The following is a 27,324-nucleotide window of genomic DNA, read 5'->3' on the forward strand; positions in this document are numbered from 1 at the left end:
CAGTTTAAATCGGATTAGGGGAAGGCTGACATCTGTTTATTCGTGTACATGATTTGCAGTATTTATTTATTTCTGTAGCTGCAGATGACACACAATTTGAGGGAGCTTAATACTTAGTTTTCACTATAATACTGAAAAGTGTTACAGTTTTCACACTGCTAGACCTGTGGCTGGCTCTTGGGTTCTTCTGCTAGTTTTTGGTTATCTTTTTAAGAAACATGAAACTGCAGACAGCTCTGCCAGCACCAGAATGTCACTATATTGGTTGGCATGAACAAAATAGTGTATATATGTGCATATATTTTTGTGATTAAGTTGTTTTCACCTGCAGATTATGATCCACCTCTTGTTTTAAAGGTTGTTGCTGCCTTGTATATATAAACCTCTCTTACTGTGTCTTTGGTGGATTAACCTGAACATAAAGACTCAGACTGCCTCTCTCTCTTTACTCTTTCATGTCATGATGTCCAAAGGAGTGCACAATTAATGTGATATGAATTAGACAGCTAGCACAGTGACACTCTCCAATTAACACCACAGGTCTGATGTCAAAGGGATTATTTGACAGATCATTGATTTCATCATTACATTAAATGATTTTCAACATTGGGGATTTTCCTTTGTCTAATTATCAATTGATTATTTGACCTGATGTAATTATTCTTCTAATGAGGGAATGCATTTTTTCAATAAAATTACTTTTGTTTTATTTTGTATTGTATTTGTCTGCCCTAGGCTCTTTCCCTTACATGATTCAAACTTGAGGCTTTGGGAAAGGGATAGATATAAATTTAAATGAAAAATATAAAATCTGCCTATAATTCAAAGTTTAATTCTTCCTCACTGAAAAAGCAGCAATGGAAATGCTATTTAAATGATTTGAGTGGAGTCATAATAATAGAGTTGGATTTGTCCGCTGTGCTTTAGATTACAAGATATGGATGGCACAGCTGTATCACACACTGGCATACAGGTGTTACAAAGCTTGAAGCCACTCTGACAATGGAAGGGGAAACATGTCAGGCAGATGAACAGGAGTGGCAGACGGGGCCACAGAGTAGAACCAACGAAGAGCTGGCCAACACAACCAACCAACAGACATGCAAGGTCATGCCTGGGAGAAGAGTATTGAGACATTACAGGAAAAATCATGCCCAGCCATCAGAGGAGTCCAGTCAATGTGGGCCAGTCTGAGAAAACAGCTGCTACCCATGGAAATATACCACACTTTACCACATCATATCGAGACAGACATCTTAACTCCACTGCAACATCCATCCGAGACTTGATTGGCTGATCTGGGTCTTTTCTTCCATGCAATATTGCCGACAGTGGACTTTGAGAACCAGAAAAGATCCTCAATCTTACCGCCAGCCGTACATTTGATAGGGCAGCTAACTCCCACTCTAAGACGAAATCCTCTCTGTTGTAATCTATGTGAAACACCGCACTGGCAGGAGGCATGAGTAAGAGGTTGCGTATTGACCATCTGTACCTTCAGACTAGACTTCATGGCATGACCTTTGTTACGAGCATGACTCAATCCCGTTGACAGCGTAGTGAATATGCAGACTGCAAGAAAACACTTTATTAAAGGTGTCTGGCATTACAAAGCATATGTATATGGGCAAACAGAGATCTGCATAATCATGTATTAATACCCTGTTACAGTAGACTATTGTTCATTATAAAGTGTAGATTTACACACGTAAGGGAATTATAAATCGCATGGTGTTCAGGCTGCATTAGCCTGATTTCAGCACTTAAAATGAGAGAAAACACCAGAGCAATGATTAATGCATCCTGACAACACAATTCATCCAGCAAATACCAAGCCAGCCTTAAAGGTTTCTGTAGTTACTATGCATTACAGTATGTACATAAATATCACTGACCTATGATTAATAGTCATGGTCCTTTGAGCCAGACGTTATTCGGCACTCATCACCGCTCAAGTAAATGAAATTGTATCATGTATGATTCCCGAGTCCTTTACTCAAATTGCAAAACACTGGTTGCAGATTTGCCCTTGAGATCGTCTCTGGCAATCCTCCGGGAACACTGTCTCAATTAAGAAAAAATAATTGATTTTTGACCATGTCGTCCGCATGCATAATTCGCGGCAGCGGTGGGAAGGCGGAGCGCGGCCTGGCGGGATCGCTCGCCCTTGAAGGGTTACAGGCATGCGCTTTGATACGGTGAGGGGTTTAAGTCCATTATATTCTTGATTAACCTCTGTCATTTCACACTGGTGCTGAATATAGTGAATATAGCGCCCTGTAAGGAGGCATTCCCACAGAAACCCAGCTGCTAATAAAACCAACTGAGATCCTGTTGATGTTGTTGCAAGCAGCAGCAGTGAAATGCTCTCTCCCCACCTCCTCCACATTGTCTCTTAATTCCACAGAACCAGACCAGGTGTTTTTACTTTTGGTTTGTTTTGATGTTTGTGCAGAAATGAAAGGAGGGAACACTACATTATTGAGCATGTGCAATTAATACAGAATACAGAGCAAAAAAGGTGGATTTTAAATATATATATATATGGTGTATGGTGCTCAGTGTAATCCACCCTTTTGACAAAAATAAATTGTACCGTTAACAAGCTACATAATAATAAGGGGTAAAATAAATGAGAATATGCAGCATAGTTAATAATCAGGAAGTCCACAATAGGGTAGATAGCACTAAGCCTGTATTTAGCATTATAAAGCCAGTTCAATTTTCCAATCACTGTCATTTCTAATCTTAATGAATGCTTAAAAACACCAAATAAGTGCTGTGGGTACATAAATATGCAACCCGTTTTCAATAGAGAGCTCACAACATTCAGCTGGTCAATTAAACCCATCAATTCCCACTGACACAAGGTATTAACATTTTTTAAATTTGCATCGAACACTTTATCTTCCCCGAGCGCAATGAATGAGGCACACGACAGTTATTTATGACCCACTAGGAAAACTATCATTTATTTAGAAAAGAAAAGAAAAAAAAAAAAGCTTACACTGGTAGAATACAGCAGATAAAAAGTCCAAAAAGTAGTTCTGAAACTCGTGCGACTGTTTGCAGTACAAATCTCCTGTAGTTGTACAAGTAATTTATTTGCGTCATGAAGTTCTCAACTTTTTGTTTTATACAATTCATTTAAAAACATTGTGACAAACACAAGCGCACACACAAAAAATAATGATTTTTGCAAAGGGACATCTCAAATGAAAGTAACAATCTGAATTTAATTACATGTAACAATTTTATTATTGTATACATAATATACAAATAGACCATTTGTATCGTTTCAAACAGCTACTCCTAAAGATTTCACATACATGGATTAAAAGGAGCCAAACAAATAAATAAAAAATAAACCTAAATGAGGTAAATGCAGCGATGGTAAATGTATTCTTTTTAGTTGCGATAAAGTAACTGACAAAGCCCAAATACAGTTTTTTTTGTTTGCTGAAAAATTATACAAATGCAGGCAGATTTGCAGACAGCATGTAGGAATAATCAATATCTATTTGTACTCAATTACATTTCTTGATGTGTGCAGCACATTGTGCTAATATTTAAAGGAAAACAGACTTTCAGCGGTTTACTGAAAATACACAGGAACGAAACAAAATATCAAGTTAAAACACTACAACTATGACATTTCTGGGCAGTACGACAAAAATATTGATGCAGGCAGTAATTGTTATAGTTTTAAATGGGTCCTCGGTTTCGTCTGTGATCCATAGAAAAGAAGCAGAAATAAAAAGCTGTCGATACAGGTGTGTGTGTGTGTGTGTGTGTATCTGTGTGTGTGTGTGTGTGTGTGAAGTAAAAGCAGGTCTTTTTTCAGACTGTCGCAGCCAACAGCAAAAAAACATCTGGAAAGAGAGGAAATTGATTCATGTTAAATTATATATTGTACGGTTTATTTCCTGAGGATGTTGAGATTTCAACCCGATATCACACTGACAAAATAGTGCCACACAGAGACTCAAATCAAATGAACCTGTATGTGCACTTCAGATCTGCAGAATCCCTCTGGTAGAATGTATTCTGGCCTTCAAATCAAATCATTTTAGATTTGGGAATTATAAAATGTTATAATCTTGAAAAGGAATTGAAATCTCAAACTATTTGCAAGTGTATTATGCAGTGAAAATAAAAATACCACAATTAACAAGGTATTCACACACACAGGATAAACTGCTACATGAATCTGTATTTCTATAATCCCTGCGAGGGGAGGACAAAAAAATAAAAAAAAATCATAATTGATCACTCGTAGCTCAGTGCAGTCCAGACAAACTATAATCCACTGCATGGAGATAATGTGTTATCTGGAAAAAATACTCTTTGCTGTCAAGCAGAAACATCATTTAAACCATGTTTATCATCCTTTCTTCATTCAGAAAGCTCTGTTCTTAAAATAAACAGATGATCTAAAAATCAGAATATTAAGTACAATAACACAAAGAAAACAATTGCCCACTGCATAATTTACTACTTGGCAATTAACTATTTGCCAGTTGTAATTATAGGGCATATTCTTCAGCAGTGGAGATAATTGTTAATTTCACAGTCCTATTCAAAAGCTGCTCTCATCTGTAGCGATTAGTTAACAATCGCGAGCGCTTCTGATACACAAGCACCTTAAATACACAAAGAAAGAGGAGAAGAACACAGAAACGAGAGGGTCAGCTGGGTTGCGAGGAAACGCAATATACCTCTGAAGAATTTCAGAATAGCGATGTAAAAACAACAGATCTGCAGAGTCGGAGATGTCGAGCGTGCCTGTGTCTGATTTTCTGATTTTATTTGCATTTATTTTCTTCCTTTAGCAGCCCTTGTGAAGGACCGGACCGTGCTGTCATCACTGTATCTCTCAATGTATGCAAGATGGCATAAACCTGCAGCACAATTTCAGAGCTACAACTGGTCACCATGTTTCTTGAAGGCCGTCATGTCCAACAGACCACCATGTAGGACAACTTCTCCACTCATTTCCGTCCTGGCTGAGGGGGTCCCCTACTCGGCTTCTCGATAGAGTGATATGCGTCGGCCTCCGTGATGGTCTTGCCATTTAGAGATGCATCTGATACTTGAATACCTTTAGAGGTGGTACGGTCCATTCTCTGCGATTGACCTTGCACTTGAGATCTGGGAACATCTCGGACGTCTTCGAAGGTCTGGGTCTCTGGTCGAATCCAATATCGCATGGCACCAACCTGAGAGATATTCCTCTACAGTAACTGCAGTCCATGTGAGCAAAATGCACTTTTGTTTTCCTGCATGAACGATTTCCATTTGACTACACCTTCACATTCGTTTTTCCATTTCCTTAACCCGTTTTCTCAAAGGGATGTCATCCTATGGACGGCACTTAAATGTGCTAAAACCACTGAAATGCATCTGGCAGCGCCGTTAGCCTTGAAGTCTGTAATGTTGTGAACCCTGGAAGCAGGGATTTGTAAACGCTGTCATAAGTGTGAGCTTTTGTTACACATGGAAAATATATACATAGCCAAGACCAGTCTGCACATGTAGAATTCCACCCAGACCTCCTGGGCACTGCTGCACCGAAACAGTTACAATCGCGGCTAATTAAAAAGATAAACGGTTTAATTAAACACAACAGCTACTCAGTGACATGATGAAGCATCTGTAAATAGTTCAGTTTTCTCTTTCATTCGCAAGCGGTGTAGCAGTAAGCTCTGAGATTATGTCTTACCTTGGCTGCATCAACATACATTATCTATGCTTGTCTGAGGATTTATGAGTATCATTGTTAAGGGAAAAAATTAATTCTGCAACATCAAATAGATTCACACAACATTTGGAGTGGGTTTACGGCTTCTGAACGACTTTTCAAAGGCCACGCAGACTGGAGTCTTTAAGCACAAATACGACGTTTTCAAATATTGATGTTTAAGCTCCACTTTTTTTGTCTTTTAATACTTGTTTTTTTTGTTTTTTTAAACATGAAAGTTCAGCCAAGCTCTGCAACAGTTCAAAATCTGCAGCGTTTTCAGAGAATTACACTTTCAAACACATGAAACCCTCGAGACTGCACTGGTTTAATACATAGAAATAAAACAACTGCACACCAGTATTAATAAAAATAAGATACAAGACTAAAAATGCAATTCAGGAAATTCTCCGCTGTGCCGAACCGCATTGCTTCTGTAGTCTTTGGGGAACAACTTCATGCAGTATATAAATTAAATCCCTCTGTAAAGACCCATTTACCAGAGTGGTATAATCTAAATTTAAAAGGCGGTGCTCTCGTGTTTGTGTGCATGGAAGATATGAAATACAGATATACATTAATGCAGCGTCCCTGAGCACTGGGCCGCCATTGATCGCACAACACAATCGCACTCGATTGATGAGCATTAACAGAGGGGGAGGCAGCAGCAACACAGACAGTCGAGTGTGAAACGCATTGTAGTTCAGATACATTTCTACGTCATACATTTCTGAGGCCTGGCAGCTGGGCAGTTTCCTCAGCGTCCTATTAACACACACAAGGATATTGTTTTTTGTCCTCCTTGGCTCCGGTGCTGTCCCTCTTCTCTTTCTTCTCTGACTTCTCCTTGTCATGCCTGGACTCCTGAGAAGACAAACCAAGACATGCACAAATAAGGCCAATGCCGTGAAGGGGACCGATTACGAGCTTTTCCTCAAATGCACAGAAAGCATGTGCCCTGTGAAGGACAGCCGCGGCCTCGTTAGTGGTTTCTTTAGAAGGCGTTACTGGGTGACCGTAGTGTTAATTGGGAACATCTTTTAAATGGCAAGAATTTGACTTAACAGGGCAGCGTACTCCAACTCTTGGAGACATCGCTGATCTACAAGAGAGACACGCACACAGGGAGGGGACGGAGCGTACCTTTTTGCCTCCAGAAGAACTTTTTTCGGGTTTGGCCAAGTCACTCTTTTCCTTGCTGGATGATTTCGAGCTCTTGCTCTTGTCCTTCTCACCGGACCGCGGGGAGTCAGACGGGCTGGCGCTCTTGCTGTGTTTGGAGGAGCCTAGTGGGGGGAAAGCCGGAGCCATGTCAGACCGAGAACATGCGAGAGGAAACCCAAATAAAACAAAATGGGGGAAAGGCAACTAATTTTCACTGTCAGGATTTTCTCTCTAAAGCCTAAATTATATTTTTCCCCTACAGAATAATCAACTCACTTGTCCCGTTTTCATCCTTTCTGCGTTTCAGTTCTTGACTCAGTTCACGTTCGTTGTTCGAATGATCCTGAGGGGACACAGGAAAAGAAGATGCATTTTGAAATCTTATGAAACTTTCTGAAACCAGCGATTGTCACTAAGAGTCAAAGGTGGGAAAGGTTTCCCCACACTGCATTCCGACAGCACTTGGCTTTACGCACTTCTGTAAAGGACTATACTAAGAAAGCTGTTCAGAGCAGTGTTCAGCAGACAGATGCAGTCATTACATCATCATCACGATCTGCAGGCTAGAGAAAAATCAAACAGACACTAGCAGAGAGGCGACAGAGAAACTGTCAGCCAAAGAAGTGGGTTTATTTTACTAGAATTTGGTTACCTGGAAAATCATTACTATCCAAATCAATCCCAGTGGGCCACTTACACGTTTTCTGTCCTTCCGTTCCTTTTCTTCCTTCTTTTCTCTTTCTTTTGACCGATCCCTGGATTTCTCCATGTCTTTCTTATCCATCTCCCTCTCTTTGCTCTTGGATTGTGTGGCTGTGCTGTGGTTGGCGTAGTGCTGGTAAAATTAAGGAACATGCACTTTAAATCATCACGGCTGACCATAACAGCATGAAGAATGTCCACAGCACCATGCGGAAAAACAAAAACAAAACGGCCTACTTTTGCAATGCTTCACTGGCACACATCATTACCCACAATGCATATTCATCTACACATCTGTACATTGAACCTGTATAAATGAGTGCAGTGGACAGATGCATCTTCATTTTAAACAAACTAAACACTGACGGTCCCACATGTAATGTAGGTTTATGGAAGCCAGGTTGCTCTTGTTGAAAGGTGTTTATTCAAGCTAAAACGTTCATCCAATCTGCACAAACCATCAAAGACATGCTGCAGACATCTGCACAGCAAATCCTGAAGAATCCATGATGTCAAAGAGTGCGGAGGAATCTAGCAATACAACCCCAACGCGATAAATACATGCTTTACAAACCATTTCAAATGAGGCTGCTCAATAGGAGCAAGCCATAGCCTCTTCATTTTACTACTCAACTTAATCCGTGGATGCCGATACACACAGCGAGGTGCTTGTGTTGTCCTACTACATTGTACAAGACTGTTAAAGGCAGTGGAAGTAATTGCCATGATTTGCACAATCTTACTAGACACTGAAATCCACTATTCCAAACTGTGCAGCAACACAATTCAAAAATAAAACAGAAACAAGAGAACCTGCAGAATTCAACATCAAATGTAACACTTCAACATGTTTTCTGAACATGAAGAATGCAGCCTGAATAGACTAAGCCTCCACTAAGCACAGATGGCCAAAAATATACACATCAGGGCAACAGAGATGAGCAGGACTCCAGCACTGACCGGAGAAGAGGAGCACTTGAACAGTATCAATCCAGGAGCAGTTCAGCGGTGCAAATTAATCCTATCCGTTGAACAGCTCATGCTCAAGACACGATGTCCTGGGGAACTCAGCACAACAGATAATCATATTTGTGCTTTGTTTGAGTATCTACACAATAGGGTAAGAGGGAGCCAAAGTGTCACACAAAATAAAAAACAAAGCGACACCAATCACGAATAAATGAATACAAATTCCACTACAAAACTCACACTAAAATGTCCATACATGCAGTGAAAATTAGTTGGAACCACTTCTGCAAAGTTTATCGGTAGTTTGCAGCTCGTTGGACTTCATTTCTTACTCTTCTATACTGTAATCATTTGTATCGCTGTAAAAACACCTACGTCTTGCCTACAGACTCCTGACAGATCAGCTGCTGTGCAATTTCCCTGGCAGTCAGATTGACAGCAGCACCAACCTGTGATTATTGTCCGAACAATAGGAGATACCCGAGGTGTAACAGAACGAGTCCTCCTTTCAGGCGAGCGAACAATCGAGGACCAAGAGACATCTCGCTTCACTGCAGACTTTACTTTATAACTAAAATCTGAACCGGTACCTCAGTGTTGTAGCACCTCTCTCAATATTACCTTTTGTGTTCCCCATAAGAGTCCTGAAAATTGAAAATGTAATTCAATGTAACCTGAGATTTCTACTGGTTGTGTGATTATGAAAAGAACTGACTCTTTCTCCATTTACAGAGATGAATACAAAAGTACTTTTTACAGAGGCTCTCAGTAGCAGTGATTACCACTCAAATCCTGGCTCCTGCTTGGTGGATAATAGTGGGCTTTTCTTCTGGTAATTTACATATTTTTAATTGGCATTATTTGTAATGAACTAATGGATCACTCAAATTTCTGGAAAACTCCCATTTGAAAAATTGCCTTGACCTCAGACAGCGATGGTCAGCCATTGAACAGTTTGAAAGAGGTAAGTCTAACTCTACCAAGCTATAGGACCTAAGGCAGGCCCAGTTCAGGTGATGAATCTAGTGTGAAAAGGCCTTCAGGTCAGCAGCTAACAACTACAACCACCTGACATGAGCTACAACATCTGTACACATACTTCTGGACCCGAAACCAGACTTCAGGTTTCAGCATGGCAGTGAATATCAATTCCCTGCAAACATTTCTAAATACATACATAATTTATTTAAACTAAAATAAACGAATGAGTCTTCTTTCATAGTCGTAAAGACATCCCTTGACCAGTGAACACTGACTGACACACACAGTCTCTCTCCCTCTCTTATACAGAAGATTATTTTGTTAAAAAATGTTCAGTATTTACAAAGAAAACTGACAAAACTCTCAGAGCTATTGATCAGCTCAGGAATTACACAGACCCAGCCAACAAGCACACCGAGATCCCTGCAGGGCAGGTGTAGTGAGGGAGGGTCACGCTTTGAGAGAAAATGCTTTTACATTAGACAATGTTTCTGGTCCCAGGAGACACAAGTGATTTTTAAAAGCCTGCTGCAAATACAGAGCTATATTAGTTGTAAAAGTCAGCTTGTATTGGATCAAAGTAAGGTCAAGACAGCCCAGGTATCACAACATGAAGCATCCTTTCCTATGATTTGCAGAAATGCATTTATTTATACATGTATGCATAGGATTATCTGTACAGATAATTAATCTGTACAGAGGGTCCATGAAAGAGCTCAGGTGCAACAAACAGTTTTTTGGTCTTATGTAATAAATCTATCTGCATTAGTATTCACAGAAGTAAATCTATAAAAAAAAAAAAACACACAAAAAAAAATAAGCTGACAACCACTACAGGATGCAATCAGTGTTCCCTAAATTTTGACAGCTTGCTAACAAAATATCACGTACAGGAGATAAATAACTCCTAAGATAATTTCGTGTCTGTAATAAAAATAAATACATAAAAAAGGAGAGACGAAAGAAAATGGGCAAACTCATTACCAATGGAGGACGACAAGAGCAGAGCAACCTCTTCACTGTGCGCTTTGAACAACCCTTTCTTACAGCATCCACAATTTCCAGGGCTTAATTAGGCCTCTAAAGGATTTGGGATATTTGTTTTTATTGCCTAGGTATGTAAAAATACCTTCGGGCTCCGGTGGGCATTAATCACAGGTTCAAACCAGATCCACGCACAAGCTTCTGCCAACAAACTTAAATTGTTCCCCCTCTCCACCAGCAAACCCTAATGGCACCTTGGACGCGAATGTACAAACAGCAATAACATCGAGAACAAAGTAATAAATAACCTGATTTACTGAGAGCGCAAGTGTGCAGTGCAGAGCAGTGACCGATGCTCATGTAACACTGAGCCCAAGGTTTATAAGAATATGTAAAGAGTTGGTTGCTACTGCAAAGCCCGGGCTTTAAAGGTTGAGAAGAACAGAAAAGAAAAAAATAAACGGCAAGAGTGGTGTCATCTGTGCTAAATAATCTCTTCCATAATGTAACTGCTATTGAAACCTGCCAAATCCAAACTGGCACTACCCCAATGGCTTCCACTTGACAAAAATAGAGACACACACACACAATATATCCAAGCACAACATCTCCTGCAGGGCGTGCTTGAGAGGACCTTTAATGGAGGCTGGGTATAACTGTTCTGGGCACATGGGTCCACATTCCAAATCCTAGTCGGACCCAATGTCCTCCTTGTTTATGTTCTCTCAATTACTTAATTGAGCCATTAATTGTACTAATCAGAGCTTATTAAACATTTTTAACAATTGGAGACATCAGCTTAAATATAAGTATACAAATTCTGTAAATCTTTGAAATTTAAATAATTGTAAAAGTAAAATAATGCAATTTAGTTCAGTTATGATTGTGCAGTGGGATCAGAACCCAGCAGGACTTTGGCTGCCCAGGACCAGGAAACACTCCTGTTAGATTTCAGTATTTATTTACAGTGTGGAGCCTCTATGAAGTAGAGAGAGCAGCTCGGAGAAGTCACCCACATTATTATCATGGTAGACCATAATGTTTCTTATTATTTTCCAAAACAGGAAATGTGCGGAGCAAGTCACAGGCATCGCAAGGTGAACCGTTTGAAATGAAGGACTTAATTCACGGTTGACGTGAATCCGGTAATTCAGAGCTCAGCCAGCGTGCAGGGACTATAACCCGGTGTGATCAGGAGACGTGAGGGGACTTGCTGACTGGTCCAGTCTGCTCCCGTGCGTTTGGAGGCCATGGGAGATCACTGCAATGGAACCAGGTGCTTGGAAGTGGAGATCAACAGGAGGACATACACTGATAGGGTGCTTTTTGTGGTATAAGAAGTTCACAGGAGCAATTTTGCAGAGAGTGGCCAACTGGCAGCCGAGACTGCATGTCCGTGAAGAGAGAACCGCCTGCAGCCACTACTGGGCAATCTCTCCCTGCTGGAGTTTAAAGGGAGCAAAGACTTTCAAGAGGGATTAGGGGCAGCGCTGCAGATGACACTCGCACAAAAAGGACCATTAATTGCCGTCAAACTTGCGGTTATAAATCATACATAACTACTGAAGAATTCTTTGACAATTTCAGGGTTTACTGACTTAAGTAATGGCAGCACCGCCAATGGATATACATGGTTCACCTCGAATGCCTGGCTGCTGGCATGGGGCTTTCTGTAATAAATGCATGTAGAAGAATAAAACCCTTCCCCTCATATGCCTGAGCAGGCCAAGCACGGTTATTAGGAGCAAACAGTCTCAAGGAAGTTTGCCAGATTATTTTTCTTTTGAACACGAAACCCAAGCAGAAAGTTTGGGGAATTTCCGCTCAAAGTGGTTTCAGTAAAAAAAACCTGAATGCATCTGGGTTCTTTTCCTACATTTACATTTTTATCCTTCCGTTTTTAATATTTCATTTCAAATATTGTCTGCAATTTCGAATAAAAGCAGGAAGCATGGAAAACTTGTGCTGTATATAAATAGAAATAGAAAGGCTACAGTCAACTGTCAATGGTTTGAGTGCCTGCTGGTTTGTGGCGGCATAAAAGACAACCTTGGGAACGGCAAAAACCATCCATTCCCTTGAAGGCCGAACAGGTCTCAATTTCAATTGCAGTTGCAATGTAAAGCCTACTAAAATGGAAAGGAAAGTCTTACAATACTATGCCTGCAGTCAAATACTGAGCCACTACTGTGCCATTATATATTAATGGTGGTATAGATTTGATACTGTCGCATAATGGTTGCACTTTTCGTTTTCGGATTAAAAAAGATAAAATCCTTTGCAAATATGGGCTTAATCTTTCCTTGTGTGCTGTTAAATTAGTCCAATTATAGAAAGTTCAAAACATTAATTCAATGGGGAAGAGGTCATGGCAAGGCAGGAACAGTGGGGGGGGAAACATGCTCCATCTTAAACCATTTCAACAATTCAAACAATGCGATTCTCATGTGATGAAGGGGCATTGTACCACGAACGTGTCTATATGGGTTTCCCTTTAAGGAACACCGCTTTCATACATACACGAGCCCTATGTATGGTACCAGCGTGCGGATTACATCTCCCCCTTGGTCTCTATACATCACATTTCTGACGCTGTAATTTTATAGATAAATGAAAGCAATTAGAAGCATCAGGGGATTCCTTAAAAGCAAGTGCCAAGATAAGAGTAAATTCAGGCAGTTTAAAATTCTGATGCGCCGTTTCAAGTAGCACCATCAGCATATCTTCAACTGTCCTGTCATCTCCTTCATTGACTGCAACAGCAGAAAGACTAACGGGGAGACCCGAACAGAAGCCACTGTGATGGGACTCGGTGTGGAGTCGCTACCTCTTACCGCATCTCAAGATAAACCTGAAAATCAGCGTAGGGAGGAAGAGAGACTGGAACGTGAAATTTGGGGAAGCAGCAATGCACAGAAATCGCAATCGCTTTTTCAGTTCAAATGATGATGGAAAAACACAAACCTGCCAGATAAGGTAGAACCAGATCTTCAAGGCTAGAAGCAACACTAAGAAAATACGCCAAAGCATTAAAAATACAATCAGTCTAAGTGCTGGTATACTACAAACTAACTCATCTCACAACCACAGACTACATCCTTTTGAAAAAGAGTTGACAACCAACCACACCAATTTGGAAAATGTCCAAACGAACAGTCAGACTTCTTTTGCAGTCCATGAACTTTAATCTCCAAGCACCGGTCTCAGTGTATGCCCTGACCTACACCACATGGAGCTGCACAGCATGAAAATAAATCAGGTTAAATGTAGGAGAGGCAACAACATGATAAAAAGCCAAACCTTTGAAGCTGAATCCTTGAGTTCGTTGAGATTGTCCTGTAGGAATGAATGGAGATGACAGATGAGCTGGAACAGTTTTCAGAAACCAGGAGATTGGGGGAGGCTGCTGGTCACTCTACACATCCAGATAGACCTTCAAGGACTAAGTCTTTGACATCGTTATTTGAAGAAGAAAAAAAAAAGACTAAAAAAAAAAAAAAAAAAACCTGTTAATCTGGTTCCCACATCTAATACTAGTGCTCAACTGTGTGTGTGTGTGTGTGTGTGTGTGTGTGAGTAATTCTATTTTATAAAAATATAAATTTGTTTTAAAAAAAATGCCCTGAGAAGTGCAAATATTCAAATTGTATTTCTATGTACATCTATAGAACACTCACTCACAAGATGAGGAAAAACAATACATGCATATACACATACATGTATGTATTGTTTTTCCTCATCTTGTGAGAGTGAGTGCTTGGCTTCCAGAGATTGAGAAAATCTAATGAAAGGAATCCAGCATGAGTAACATTTGGTACAAAACTGTCCTCCGTTTGTCCCTACCAGGCTAGTGTTGTGTCTTGTGCTGTGCTCTGAGAGAGAGACGCAACTGTCTGAAGGCGTTGCTACTATATCGTCAGAAAACTGAACTATAATGTCTCGGCTGCTGTGCTGCTGAGGAAAGCCTATCCTGGTCCAGTTAAGCTAATTCTTGAGAGACGTAGGGTCTTTAATCCCTTGCTTGAGTGTAATTTTACAACTTACAGTTCGTACTGGTCAAGACATGGGAAACTCATTGACTTCTTGGGAGTTTAGGGTACAGAAAGAATTAAGACAAGCTCCCTGGAGAGGAGAGGCTACGGAGATCCTTCCAGAAGGCTACGCCCACGTTTTCATTTCAATTGCTGCTGGTTACACCATGATTTGTTTTCCGCTTGGCTTCATGGATGGTTTGGCTGCTTTTAAACTGCTACTGCCGGACCCCCGGGACTGGCGACCCCCCGAGGATCACCTGAGCCCTCTTGAAGGGTGGGTAGAAACACAAGACTGCATGCCGACTGTAAAACGCAAGACAACTACAGGAGAACTTGTTTCCCTATGTGCGATTCCTTCTCTGAAGGCACTCTGCGGCAGCTGGCTCTTCCTGGCTCCCTGCTGTATCCAGAGGTATCTGGGTAAACGTGGTGCAAAATCCAGGAAATCTTCAGTGAGACTCTTTAATCTCAGCTTGCAGGGGAAAAAAATAAAAAAAATTGCTCCTTTCTTCAGCTGGGAAGCCAGTTTGCTTGTAGCTAATCACACACTCCAAAAATCAAAAAGGAGAAGTAAAACAACCATGGAAAAAAACACCCTCATGGCTTTACAAATTAAAAATAAAAATGATTCAGGCACTTGTGAGATAATTTCCTCCATGCTCTTGAACTGCTTACACTCAAAAACGAGCAATCACTATTTACAATATGCTGCTAGGTCCTTGAAGGTTACTCTCCGTTATAAAAAAAAAAATATTCATTACAAAAAATAGTCCATCAAATGCTTTATTTTTGATAAATTTCTCCCATTTATAATAAACGACTCCAGAGGCTCCATCCAGGTTTCCATCATCAACTTGCGGGGAGACGGACACTTGGACGAATACTCGCTTTCCAACCGGAAGGGCAAGAAACGTGGGCGCTGCCTTCCTCAGGCTATACTAACCTTAACTGTGGAGGAATGCGATGGTGAGGAGTGGGTGTCGAGTTTTCGACGCTTTTGTTCTGAAAAGAGATTAAAATCACAGATCAGTCTCTAGCCCTCGGTAATGCCACGAGCACCTCAATGTGTTAGGGTACTCATCTAACAGTTAACAGGGGCCAGTTCCATGTTCCCAATTTATTTTTAAGCATTGGTTGGACAGTGTCTGTATGAATATGGCCCACAGTTAGAGCAGTTGTAGATTTCTAACCCTCAATACAATAAAAAAGCTTTCATTTTAGTTCTGTGGGAAGTGGCTCCTTTCCTTCAGGGACAGATATAAAGCAAGAACACACACATCAAGCAACCTGCTCTTTGGTCACTTACCCCTCTCAGACTCTGAGGTCTCCGACCGGGGAACTGGCGACTTCAAGGACCCAGTCACAGCTGCCTTTTCTCCTTTACTCATCTCCTTGACTTTGGCCTCCTTGGCCACATCTCTCTCCTTGGACGGCTCCTTGTCGGCGGATGATTTGAACTCTGTGTTCCCGCTGACTTTGAGCTTGTCCTCCTTACTGGGCTTCTCCTCCTTCTTCAGCTTCTCCTTTTCCTTATCTGCTTTGGGCGTCTTCTCCTTGGCCTCGCGGGCCTTGTCGTCTTTGCCCGGCCGTTCTTCTTTCGGCTTCTCCTTCCCCGTCACTTTGGCCTCTGGAGTGCTTGCAGGTGTTTTCTCCTTTCTCTCCTTGTTCTTCTCCTTCCCACTTTTCTCTTTGTCTTCCTTCTCTTTGACAGCCTTAGTGCTGAAAGACAAGTGGGGTTAGTTTTGGGACGAGAACACAGCTTCCACAAGGTCTCATAAAAATGACAGACAACGGCATAAAACAATATTAGACAAACAAGGTACGTCTGCCTGAAAATTAATTCCACCAGTGCCAGTATTCACGTTAATTTCTGCTACCAAGTTGTAGAAGTAATATCTTAAAAATATGCCTTTAAATCAAATGTTACTGTAAAGCGGTGATCTTTATTAGCTTTCCAGCAGCTTCTGGCTCTGTAAGCTTCAGGCATTACAGTGTATGAAAAAGGTTAATTTGAAGCGAATCCCTTTAGCGATCGCTCAATTCAATTAAATATGATTTTAAGAGTGTTGCTGCGAACGGCATTCGTTTTAATTACAGAGCCCATAGGAGGCACACTTTAAAATAGAATTGATTCATTTCAAAAACACTTATAGGAACTAACCACCTCACCTGACTTTTCTATCTACAGGCTGCGTCGATATTGACATTTCATGACAGACGATAATAATACGGTTTCTGAGCTGCTGAGTCTGTGTTATAAGGTGTCTGTCAGTCTCTGGGTTTATCGTTACCTGTTAGGAGCACTGTTTCCATTACTGGTCGTCACTTTAGTAGTTAAGGTGTTGGTTTTGCTTGGAGCCTTCACAGTGCCCTGAGATTTTTCCTTGGATTTATCTGCAACGGGAATGAACACTATCACGAGTATGTAAGAACCATCATCACAAACATATTTATCAATCGTTTATAATTACAGGCCTCCCATCACCTCATCTGAGGATGAAATTCAGTTCTTATAAAAACTATGTAAGAACAACAAGAAAAAGACGTGCAAACGAGGAGAGAGAAATAAACTGGATTTATCTACACTTGACTTCGATGATATACTGAAGGGAGGTTTGAGTTCTTTAAACATTTATATCAGCTGCTGCTTGGAGAGTTTAACATCTTGTCTGTAGGATACATTACTACTCAGGCAGGACTTAATGGAAAAGAAAATGGGGCGAAGCATGAATTAAGTTTAAGGGGCTGAAGAATTTTAACTAAAACTGAGCAACTGTGAGGACAGGGTGACCATCCTAAACCATCCTTTAATATAAAGTACATTTGATTGTATCCAATGTGGAAGTGTTACTAAAAAAATATTAAATAAAAACCTTAACCTGAAATAACTTGACAGTACTACTTTAAGTACAGACCTTAGACATTCAAATCAAATCACTTATGCAAACCAGGACTATTATTCTATTAAATGTGGGAAATCTATAACCCTCTCCTGGATGTGTTTACACAGCTGCGGCGCTCTCACCGGTCTCCTCGGTGGCGCACTCCTCTGGCTTGCCAGCATTCGTGGCGGTGGCGGCAGTTTTGCCCGCGCTGCCCGGTCCGTTCTGGAGGTTGGCCGGAGTGGCGCTCCTCACCGGCTGCTCCTTGTGGTGGAACTCATTCTCGGGCACCATGTAGGGTTTCCTGCTTTTCAACTGGCCAGAGTAGCTGCAATTCGCACAGATGGTTAAAAGAGGCACAAACAGACACGATCAAAAGGCATTACATTTCAGAGAGATAAACTAGTAGTCAGAGTCCAAGAGGAAGCACCGATGAAGTTCTCAGAGGATTTAAAACGCAAGAGGTTTTCTTGTTTGTCCATTTTGGGTGGAGGTCATATTTGTTTCGAGTCTTTTTGAGATACACTTAAAGCAGCACGCTATGGTTCGGGTGGAAAGAAACTGGCGAGGACTTTTATGGTAGAAATAAACCCTGATACGCTGATTGATACAAATTTTATGTTTGCGATGAAACTATAGAGCAGGAGGCTAATATTTGTTTCTAGGCAATATAAACGTCTACACCTCTTTTTCAAAGTTAGTCTACAGTCAGGTTACAAATGATCAAAATCATGACTAACCCTAACCCTTGAGTAGCCTTGACTGGGTTGTGTTAAAATGTGTGCATCTTCAGACCAGTCAGAAAATCAGGGTAAAAATCTGAGAAAATGCAGCAACTGCTCAAATTACGGTTTACAATATTTTTTTGAGCTGGTTGTCATGGAAAGTTGAGGTTGCTAAGGAAAGGCATAACTGCATCCAAGCCATTAGACTTTAAAGTATAAAAACAGAGAAAACAGGTTGGATTTTGAATAATGCAGAAATAAGAGAGCCCAGAGGAACCTGTATTATTGATTACCATTGGTCTTAAGCCCTCTGCATCATTCTAAACCTTTAATTGTACACACCTCGGCCTAAAATTAAAAAGTGGTGCATAATTCACATTTCAAATAATACATCACAAAGATGTTCGTTTGTCCGATAAATAACACCCGAGTACCTGGGCCCTGGCCTTCCAGGACATTTCTCAATTCAAGATAATGAAGATGTAAAAGTAAACAGTCACATACTGGCATCTTGTCATTTAAATTACATAACAGCAAGTGAAAGATCTGTCACTTAGATCAATGTTCATTTCCAACTGCAGTGAGTGATTTGTCTGTTAATCTGCTTTTATTTATTTTATTTTTTAACCTAAAGCAAAAAGTTTCTAAAACTCACCAAATATATTTGCTAACATTCAAAAAATTATGGTAAAAACTAAACAGCAGTAAGTGTTGATGTCTATTCTTGAAGGCAAATTATCATCATCAACAAATCAGTTTAACTCCCGAATACTGGTTGACATTCCATTAAAATCTAATTCCTATCTATGAAAAACAACAACAGAAAAACAATTTGGACCTTAATACCAATCTGAGAGACTTGCATCTTGATGAGAACTAATAAAACTAATAACAAAAATGCCATTATTGAGGATATGACAGAAACGCGTTTGATGAACATCACTTTAAATTGTTATTTGTTTACTTTATGAGATCCGAAACAATTTGGACGTGAAAAGCTCATTACGATGAATATCTGATACCACCACTTAATCACGACTGGACAAAAGCGAGGTACGACCCCAGCCAGCCCGCCTATTGAATTAATGCTTTTCATTAGCCAACAATGAGGGACTTTACAACAGCTGTGACCTTATCCTGCCATTTCATCTTAGAGAGAATTGACTGCTGTAAAATATGACCAGCGAACGTGAGGGAGAGGTCGGAGATGCAATCACGGCGTGGCATTAGCGGGGGGGGAATCAACATGGCTTTAAACGCGAGAACACATGAACCATCACTGCGTCCAATAAACCTTGCTTGTCTGACAGCTCAATAGGAACTTCCTCTTAACTTGACTGTTACGTTCAAGATTGTGTTTTTTTGTGTATTTTAACTGAACAGAGACCCTCTTCTATCCTGAGGGTTGGCATTAAGTCGGATTGACTCAAAATGCACTTTCTACTGGTTGGAAACGTGGCATTCTACAAAGGCACTTTAAACTGATGCACAGCAGAAAATGACAATGGCGTTTCACTCTCTGTTACCCCATAGCCAACGCATATAGATCAGGCCGCTTCTCCTTCTCCTCCTGACAGATCTTGTGCACCCTGCGCTCCAGCGCCTGGCCCAGATTGAGCACTTTGGGATACCAGTGCAGGATCTTGGTCAGGACAATCAGGATGTTGCGGATGTGGGTATATTCACCCGTCTCCAAGCAGTGCACCGACGCCTAGAGGGACAGAACACACGATCTTGAACAAGAGCTCATCTCAGGGCTCATACAGCACACGATTCGATTTCCCACACTTTTATGTTTTGGAATCCTGAAAAACAAAGCTACCATCCCAACTGTGACATCTGTCTTCGAGAAAATGCAGGATCAAAGCCGAATCCCGGGATAATACAACCCCACTGCAAAGACTACTTACTTTTGTCAATTTATAATGCCACTTGTGCACAACGTGTCTGAAGTTCTCGTAGTCGAGCTGATCAGCTTTGTTCCCTCCATCGAAGCCCGTCGCCCTCAGAATGGTGAGGAACCCTGGGTAATTTCCACACTCCTGGCACAGAAGAGACAGAAGGATGTTTAACCTCTGCATTTAAACCATGAGAAATGTTTTTTCCACCCTGCAAAATTTGATGCATGGTTTTCTTCAAGAGAAAACAGCAGAAAAACACCATCTCCATTTGAAAAAGTGAACAAAGACAAATGCAGAAAGCCCATGTGAGAAAAGTTAGGATTGTCTGCTCTCGAACACTAAGCAGGAACGTATCAAGAGACTGGGGCGATTTGGATGTTTGCCCGATTACCACGATGGATTTCTTTCCTGATCGCTGCACAGGACTTCGTGTGTGTTCTTCACAGCTTGTAGGACTGTCCCCCTATTAGGGAGAACTGTCTTATTTTCACAGAACGGGCTGAGATGACATCTGGTGTTTGGCAAAGCACAACAGAAGCGTCTCGCATGCGAACTCTGCAAAGCGTTGCGAGGAACAATTTGTACATTTCTGCTTCTGAAGTAGCGGGGTGTGCAATCGGCCCCCTGCCAGGCCCGTCAGCACAGAATCTGAAGATGTTTAACTGAAAACTGCCCACAGGGCTATATCTCCATAATACCCAAATACTTGACACAGTTGTCGTCTTTGTTTTGTTCTTAACCAAACCTCGGGTGTGGAAAAAAACGGTCAGAGAAGTTCAAAAATATCTACAAACTATTTCACCTCAAGACTGAGCCATGTATCAGCTCCAATCAGAACTTGAAGGGTGGATTCTTCGTGTCAATTCTAAGGAAACAAATCTGGTTGCTACGTCAGATGGCATCCTGGTGTGGACGGGCAGGTCTATAATAACCTCTTCTTTTTGACGCGTATAACATTTTTAAAGGCAACAAATTTCCATGCACAGCTACATGTGAACCTCGTTTAGCATTTACCAAAACACACGGTAGAAGCATGACCTCAGCAAAGCGCCACAGGGATATTCTGATACCGTACGAGACTGAACAGGAAGCTGTGGAGTTTGTCGACAGGGTTGACTCGAAAGCAGAGGAGGATCGACTCGCTGGGAAAATCAAACGAGGTTTAACTCCTGACCCTCGGCAAACCACTGTTTGGTCTGGCTGATTCACTCTTACCTTCTCGTAGATGGCGCGGTCGCTGTGCCATCTCGTCACTGTCTCCAGCATGCAGCACAGGAAGCGGCCGTAGCGCCGGGCTTCGTTCTCCGTGCAGCTCGCCACAGTGTAGATGATGTCGGAGAAAACCTGTCAATGAACAGCAGACAGACTTTAGGAAGCACTGGCAAACAGAGTACTTCTGGTGTGTAGAGAAACCGCAGAATAGCAATGCAGCTCCAACATGGGTCATTATGTCTGAAGCTCATAAAAATGTAGGCCAGCATATGAGAAGGAGAGCATGGGGAGGGTAGGGGGGGTGCAGGGAAGGACTTCAGAGGGAAGCACATACCCGGTCATAGCAGAGGAGAGTGCAGAAATTGGGCGTCTTCTGCTGATGGACCAGCTCCACGAAGCGGGCGCAGTACACGGCGTCGATGGCGGAGAAGATGCAGCGTGGGAAAATGCACAGCTGCAGGAACTTGGTGATCGTCTCATTCTTGGTCGACTCTGAAAGCAAGACGAGGAGAGTTAAAGCCCGGGTCCCGTTCCCGACTCGGTCACGGCTGCAGCCATCAGCCCAACGCACTTTTCGCAGCTCCATCGGGATTCAGGGTTTTAGCTTAGGGACATATTATGGAGTCTACATAACATAACTGAAGTGCTTTTCAATGCACAAGCTTCTTTTTCCCCCCCCTTTTGCATCTGTTGGAACAAAATATGAAAATCCACCCGGGGACACACTTGTTTACACTCCTCATTTTTTTTTTTTTTTTTTTTTAAATGTCTTCCTCAATATCTGACTGACAATCTGTCGTGGTATTTTCACAGGTAATGAAACAGATGTGGCATCTTGCAAAAAAAACAATTTCAGACTTCTGTTAGATTTCTCCACCACACGACCATTTCTGTTTTGTTATTCTCACTACCTACAGGTGCAATGTCAATCCTCTTCTGATATTTTCACATAAATCAGCTGAAAATACAGCTCTTCAGGGAGGAACAAATCAAGGCTTGAGAGAATCAAAACATTGTAACCGGCCCGTTTTGGGAGACTGTTTCCAAGGTGACTCTAAACTAAAAGTTTTCACACTTATTTAGCGATTCATTTAGTTTAAATACATTCTTTGATATTCTTTGTTACAAAATACTTTTAAAATTGTACACCTTTAACAAGTTTTCTGAATCAATCGTTGAAACAATATCACCGATAAATAGGAACAGGGAAATAGTTGAACAACACTATTTATTAAATGAAATAAAGCCCCAAATCTCACTGTGGAAATGACGAGTAAGTGGATTTGACGACTTAATCACTACTTCACGCTTAAGATGCTTAAGGACAATTACCGGAATCACAAAACCGTTTAGAAGTCACTTTTGGGTTTCGAAAAAGCATAATTCAATCCCATTCCCTTGCATTTATTTATGCTCTCGGTTTCTCCGTTTTGTGCTCACACTTCCTGCCCCAGGCGGCTTCGCTTTTCACACGTCTCTTACTTGCTAAGAGCCAGTTGTCTTTCTCCAGCTTGAGCCGATGCAAAACCCTCTGGACGTGCTCCAGCTGCTTCTTCTCCTCCTCGAGAAGTTTGTCCTGCAACACCGTGCAGCGCTCCTTCTCTTTCTTCTTCTTGTTGGGGGGCTGCAGTGTTCGCACAGGAGAGAAATCACACAACAGATGGAAATGTGAGAAATTGGACCACGTTCATGGGGAAAAATACATCTAAAATAAATAAATAAACAAAAAAACAGAGAAAGTTCTCGGCGGCTGCGAGTGCCAACGCACACATTTCCCAGGATTCCACTGCAGCTCTCGATCTGGCTTGGGGTTAAAAAGACTGAAAATAACAACAGAAACAAAGAAAAGCTATGAAGAGAAAGCAGCATCGATTCCATCATCCCATAAAGAGGTTCTCATCTTTGGAGAGAGAGGTCTGGAAACAAAAGCCAGTCAAGCTTTTGAGCAGAAGTAGCAGTGAAATCAGTTTAAAAATACATTATATATAGACGCACATTAAAGGTGTTCTGTTTGGAGGGGCAAGACATACCATTTCCGGGTTCTCGTCGATGGCCTTCATCTGGAGGCGCAGCTTGTTGACCTCCCGGTCGTAGGCGTTGTGTGGCACGGCCAGGTCATACATGGTGAGCGACCAGAAAGTGGCATAGAACTGTGGCCGGATGTCGTCCCACACCTTGGGCGGGTGCAGGGAGACCACCGCCTCATGCACGGGGGTCATCACCAGCTCGCAGGCCGTGATGTACTTGTGCACTTTCTGCTGCTGTCGGTTGCCTTTCTCCGCCTTCTTCAGCTCGTCGTACTTGGACTGTGAGGGTGAGGAGAAGGCTGGCATCACGGATTGGCTACCTAAATGCCACGGTGGTCTAGCACCAGCATGAACAGGGCTGCTGGAACCGAGTTTGGACTTCTATTACGGCTTTACTGGCCTCCATGTTGCAGCCAAATTGGTGACCTAGCTTTTTCTCATGTTGTTAGTCTCAACTGAGCTCAGAATTACTAAATTGAATTAAAACTGTTTAATTTGGCCTTTAAATAGTTGACATTTTCCAGGTAATGGATTTAAGTAACCGAGAGCTCGGGTGGAAAAAGAATGTAATCCACTGGTTTATAAAGAAACGTTTATATACACAAAGATCTGCCACTTTATGATATCAGGAAGCAGGAGACCTTTCATAGGAACATGTGACGTGTTCACAGTTCACACTGCATCCATATGAGACAAGCACAGTAATTAAGCAAGATGGAGGTGACAGCAGAGCACAACACAAACCCAGCTAGTCATGAAAAAGGCATGGATGAGACCAAAGGACAGGCTTTATATAAACACACGGCGATATAAATTGGATATGCAGAACATTTGTACAGAAAATTTTAAAGTAAGCCTTTTCACAGAGATAGAAGGGACAGGAAAAAAATTGTTTTTGCTTTTTCAATCCTTTAAAACCCCTCAAGGCAGGCAGAGAGGAATAACCAGCAGTCAAGCGATACATTTTCATTGCGTCCAGCAGGCAAATGAGATACGAGCTCTACTTACCAAAATCTGGTGGGCGTACATGGGTCTGGACAGGAAGAATGCTGCGTCATGGGGGGTGTGGAACTGGTTACAGAGGATGTCAACTGACGGCACCCGCTTGATGTAGTCTTCAGTGCTGAGGTTAGAGGCTAAAAACCCACCAAACTGGACAAGTGTGTCATGGCACTAAAGAGACAAAAACAATACGGTATGCTTTAAAAAAAAAAAAAAAAAAAAAAGGTGTCTAAACATTATTTTACAGGTACCGTCTGCTTTCTCAGTAAATTTGGACAGAGAAGTGTGAAAAAGTAAAAATATTAATTCATTTCCACAACAATTAGTTTGGCACGATATGTAATTAATATCAGAATCATTTTAGGCTTACATTCTGTTAACACCACTGAGAGCAATACCTAGCTGCACACTAAGAAAAATTTAACTCTATAGAAAAAGGTACAAGAAGAACCATCAAAAGAGGATTTCCTTTTTTTTTTTTTTAATCCTTCAAGAACTGCCAACCTCCTCTCTTTTCTCTCTGCCTGTCTAACGCACAGGTAGTTGTTAAAAACCTCCAGCTGTCCTGAATGAGTCACTGAATCGCTTCAGGGTGATAATAGGCTGTATTCCCAAAAAACAAGGTGACACGGCTGATATGTACTTCATCAGAAGCAGAGATAACTTCGAACAGCTGGTAGGAACATCATTTACCCCCAGACCTCCAGCATAATGCGCCTATTTTAGCATTGGGAAAATAAAAATAAAAAATGTGAGCGCAAATGAAAATAATTCTGAAAACAGATCAACGGGCAAAATTGATTTTCCCTCTTTGTTCCTCTAATCGGTTCATGTGTCACGTCTCCCAGGGGAAAATCGGAACGTGATTCCTGGGAGGCGAAGATTTTTCAAGGTGTTAAAAGCTGCCATCTGTCTTCCAGAGGCACAGCGCTATGACGGGCCGAGCCCAATTATTAAATCTTAGCCGACCTTACACGGTTTTGTCCAGCATTTATTACCGAGAGCAGCAACAGGAAGCCTAACAACATTACAATTCATTAAGGCTAAAGTAAATTTAGCAAAGGTCAGCATTGACAAAACCTCTGTGGCAAATGTAATTAGGGTCTTTCAGATCAGTCAAACGGGCCTCCAAAACAGTAGCCAATTAGATAAACGAATGACTGGCTGACTGAAGGAAGACGCGTTTTATATGGAATATATCGGGGATTAATAACAGAGAAGTATAAATAGTTCCCAACAACAGAAAAACTTCTGAAAATGACATCAAGACAGAAGAGGAAATTTGGGACTCTATACAAGTCTGTGATTGCAAGCGACAGGCTGAACCTGCTAAGTAGGTCATTTGGTTTAGGGCAAATCGATGGCAGAAGATGGTCCTATTGCACAAATAAACACAGGCAGTCTTTAGAAGGAGAACATTTACAATCCTGTATTTTTTTTTTTTTTTTTTAAGAAACAAACAAACCAACCTAAAAAGATCTTTCTCCACGGAAGCAGATCCAACTTGCAGACAGCACAATGTGTGCCCATGGGTTTAAACTGCTTTCCTGAATAAGTGTTCACTGTACGAGAGCTGAAGTCAGGGGGTGTCCTCTCATGCGGAACTAAGACCAGCCACCATCGTGTTGCAACAAGTCATTAAAGGCACCTCAGCATCGATCCTTTCTTTAAATCTGTTCACGATTTTAAGGGGGATTTTAAGCCACTTGGTACAGAGCCACATGGGTAAAAATGTGATGATAAATTCATAATGGTAAACTAAAAATGAGTCTATAGAAGTGAAGTTATCGTGGTCCAAAAGCAGAAATGTACATGCCTTCGCCCACTTTACTCCAATATTTAGTGGATTCTGAGTGGTAAATATAGGATGTTTCTTCATGTTGATTAGATGGAACTTAATTTCTCTTAGAGGGAGAGAAATTCCCTTTCTTCAACATATTCGACCATAAGTAGTGGGCCTGTCTTAGAGAACATGTATTGACACATCAAGGATCATGCGCTACATACAGGATCTTTAATTGTGTGCACATATGTGTGTGTCTATATATAAGCAGGAGCATTAATCTTCCATGTAATTAAACCGATACAACTATGGAGAAACAGACTTTCAAGGTTCCACCCCGTAATGTTTTATTGTTAATTAATTCACTAAATGGATACAGATTTATATACATAAAATTAGCGTAAGGAAGATTGCATTCATGGCTCTTTCCAGAGGCAATTTAAATTAACCCTCAAATCACTTCTTGCCTGTGTTATATCATTTTATCCGTTATAGTGATTTGAAGTTATTTTTTCCCCATCAATAAAAACCCTAAAATTAATTCTGATATAGGTTAAGCCTTGCATTACAAATACATTCAAAATCACACACACACACACACACCTAAAGGTATGCTAAAGGGCCAACAAACACTTTGTCGGTTCTTGAAAGATCTTTTCATTTTTCCCAGTTTACAAAATGAAAAGACTAACAACCCAAACAAGTAGCTTTGTGATTTTTCGCCTGGAATGATTAAACCATTTTAAAAGCCCTACAATGTAAATATTTTAGATGTAACTGAATACAAAATTATTCCAGCTTTTAATGATGTATCCTATAGGCCTAAATATTAGCCTGAAGAAGTTTGGTTTGAAGGTAATACACTAGGCCCATGTGTATAAACCAGGCATAATTTATGCATCAAATATTTGAAATCGATTCTTATATTTCCATTAAATTCAAAGATAAAGGAAAGTGCTTTGTTTAGCAATCTGGACATTTGTGTGGATTTTAATAAGCAGCTTTTAACTCCGTTGACTTTGGGAACAAGACGCAATGAACAGTACAAAAGCTTGTTTACTGAGCTAAAATGTGAGGTTTTAAATGTACTTCATCAGAACATTTTTGAGGAAGAAAAAAAAAATCTAAACGCTGCAATTTTGTATTATTCACTGATAACTCCTATTGCGCTGCGGCCTCCAAATCCTGTCTTTTTAGACTCCCCAATGCAACACAGTC

General features: G+C 41.1%; 1 protein-coding gene across 2 annotated transcripts in view; it reads right to left on the reverse strand.

Annotated features, from left to right (window-relative positions):
* Positions 1–2,941: 2,941 nt before the first annotated feature.
* Positions 2,942–27,324, reverse strand: part of thoc2 (THO complex 2) — a 55,612-nt gene continuing 31,229 nt past the window's right edge. The window contains exons 22-39 of one of the 2 annotated variants that reach the window (XM_066714675.1): positions 24,330–24,494; positions 23,325–23,600; positions 22,777–22,918; positions 21,629–21,786; positions 21,298–21,426; positions 20,092–20,223; positions 19,708–19,892; positions 17,600–17,784; positions 16,866–16,968; positions 15,881–16,293; positions 15,518–15,576; positions 13,841–13,876; positions 7,602–7,739; positions 7,181–7,247; positions 6,884–7,026; positions 6,528–6,604; positions 5,723–5,770; positions 2,942–3,872 (exon numbers count right to left, since the gene is read on the reverse strand). In XM_066714675.1, the coding sequence (XP_066570772.1) occupies positions 5,743–5,770; positions 6,528–6,604; positions 6,884–7,026; positions 7,181–7,247; positions 7,602–7,739; positions 13,841–13,876; positions 15,518–15,576; positions 15,881–16,293; positions 16,866–16,968; positions 17,600–17,784; positions 19,708–19,892; positions 20,092–20,223; positions 21,298–21,426; positions 21,629–21,786; positions 22,777–22,918; positions 23,325–23,600; positions 24,330–24,494 (2,436 nt within the window). In that variant the 3' untranslated portion in view covers positions 2,942–3,872; positions 5,723–5,742. Of the gene's footprint in view, positions 3,873–5,722; positions 5,771–6,466; positions 6,605–6,883; positions 7,027–7,180; positions 7,248–7,601; positions 7,740–13,840; positions 13,877–15,517; positions 15,577–15,880; positions 16,294–16,865; positions 16,969–17,599; positions 17,785–19,707; positions 19,893–20,091; positions 20,224–21,297; positions 21,427–21,628; positions 21,787–22,776; positions 22,919–23,324; positions 23,601–24,329; positions 24,495–27,324 lie in introns of both variants that reach the window. The other variant, XM_066714676.1, reaches the window with a different exon arrangement.

The sequence above is a fragment of the Amia ocellicauda genome, chromosome 10, assembly GCF_036373705.1.
Source record: "Amia ocellicauda isolate fAmiCal2 chromosome 10, fAmiCal2.hap1, whole genome shotgun sequence".
In the NCBI taxonomy this organism is placed as follows: Eukaryota; Metazoa; Chordata; class Actinopteri; order Amiiformes; family Amiidae; genus Amia; species Amia ocellicauda.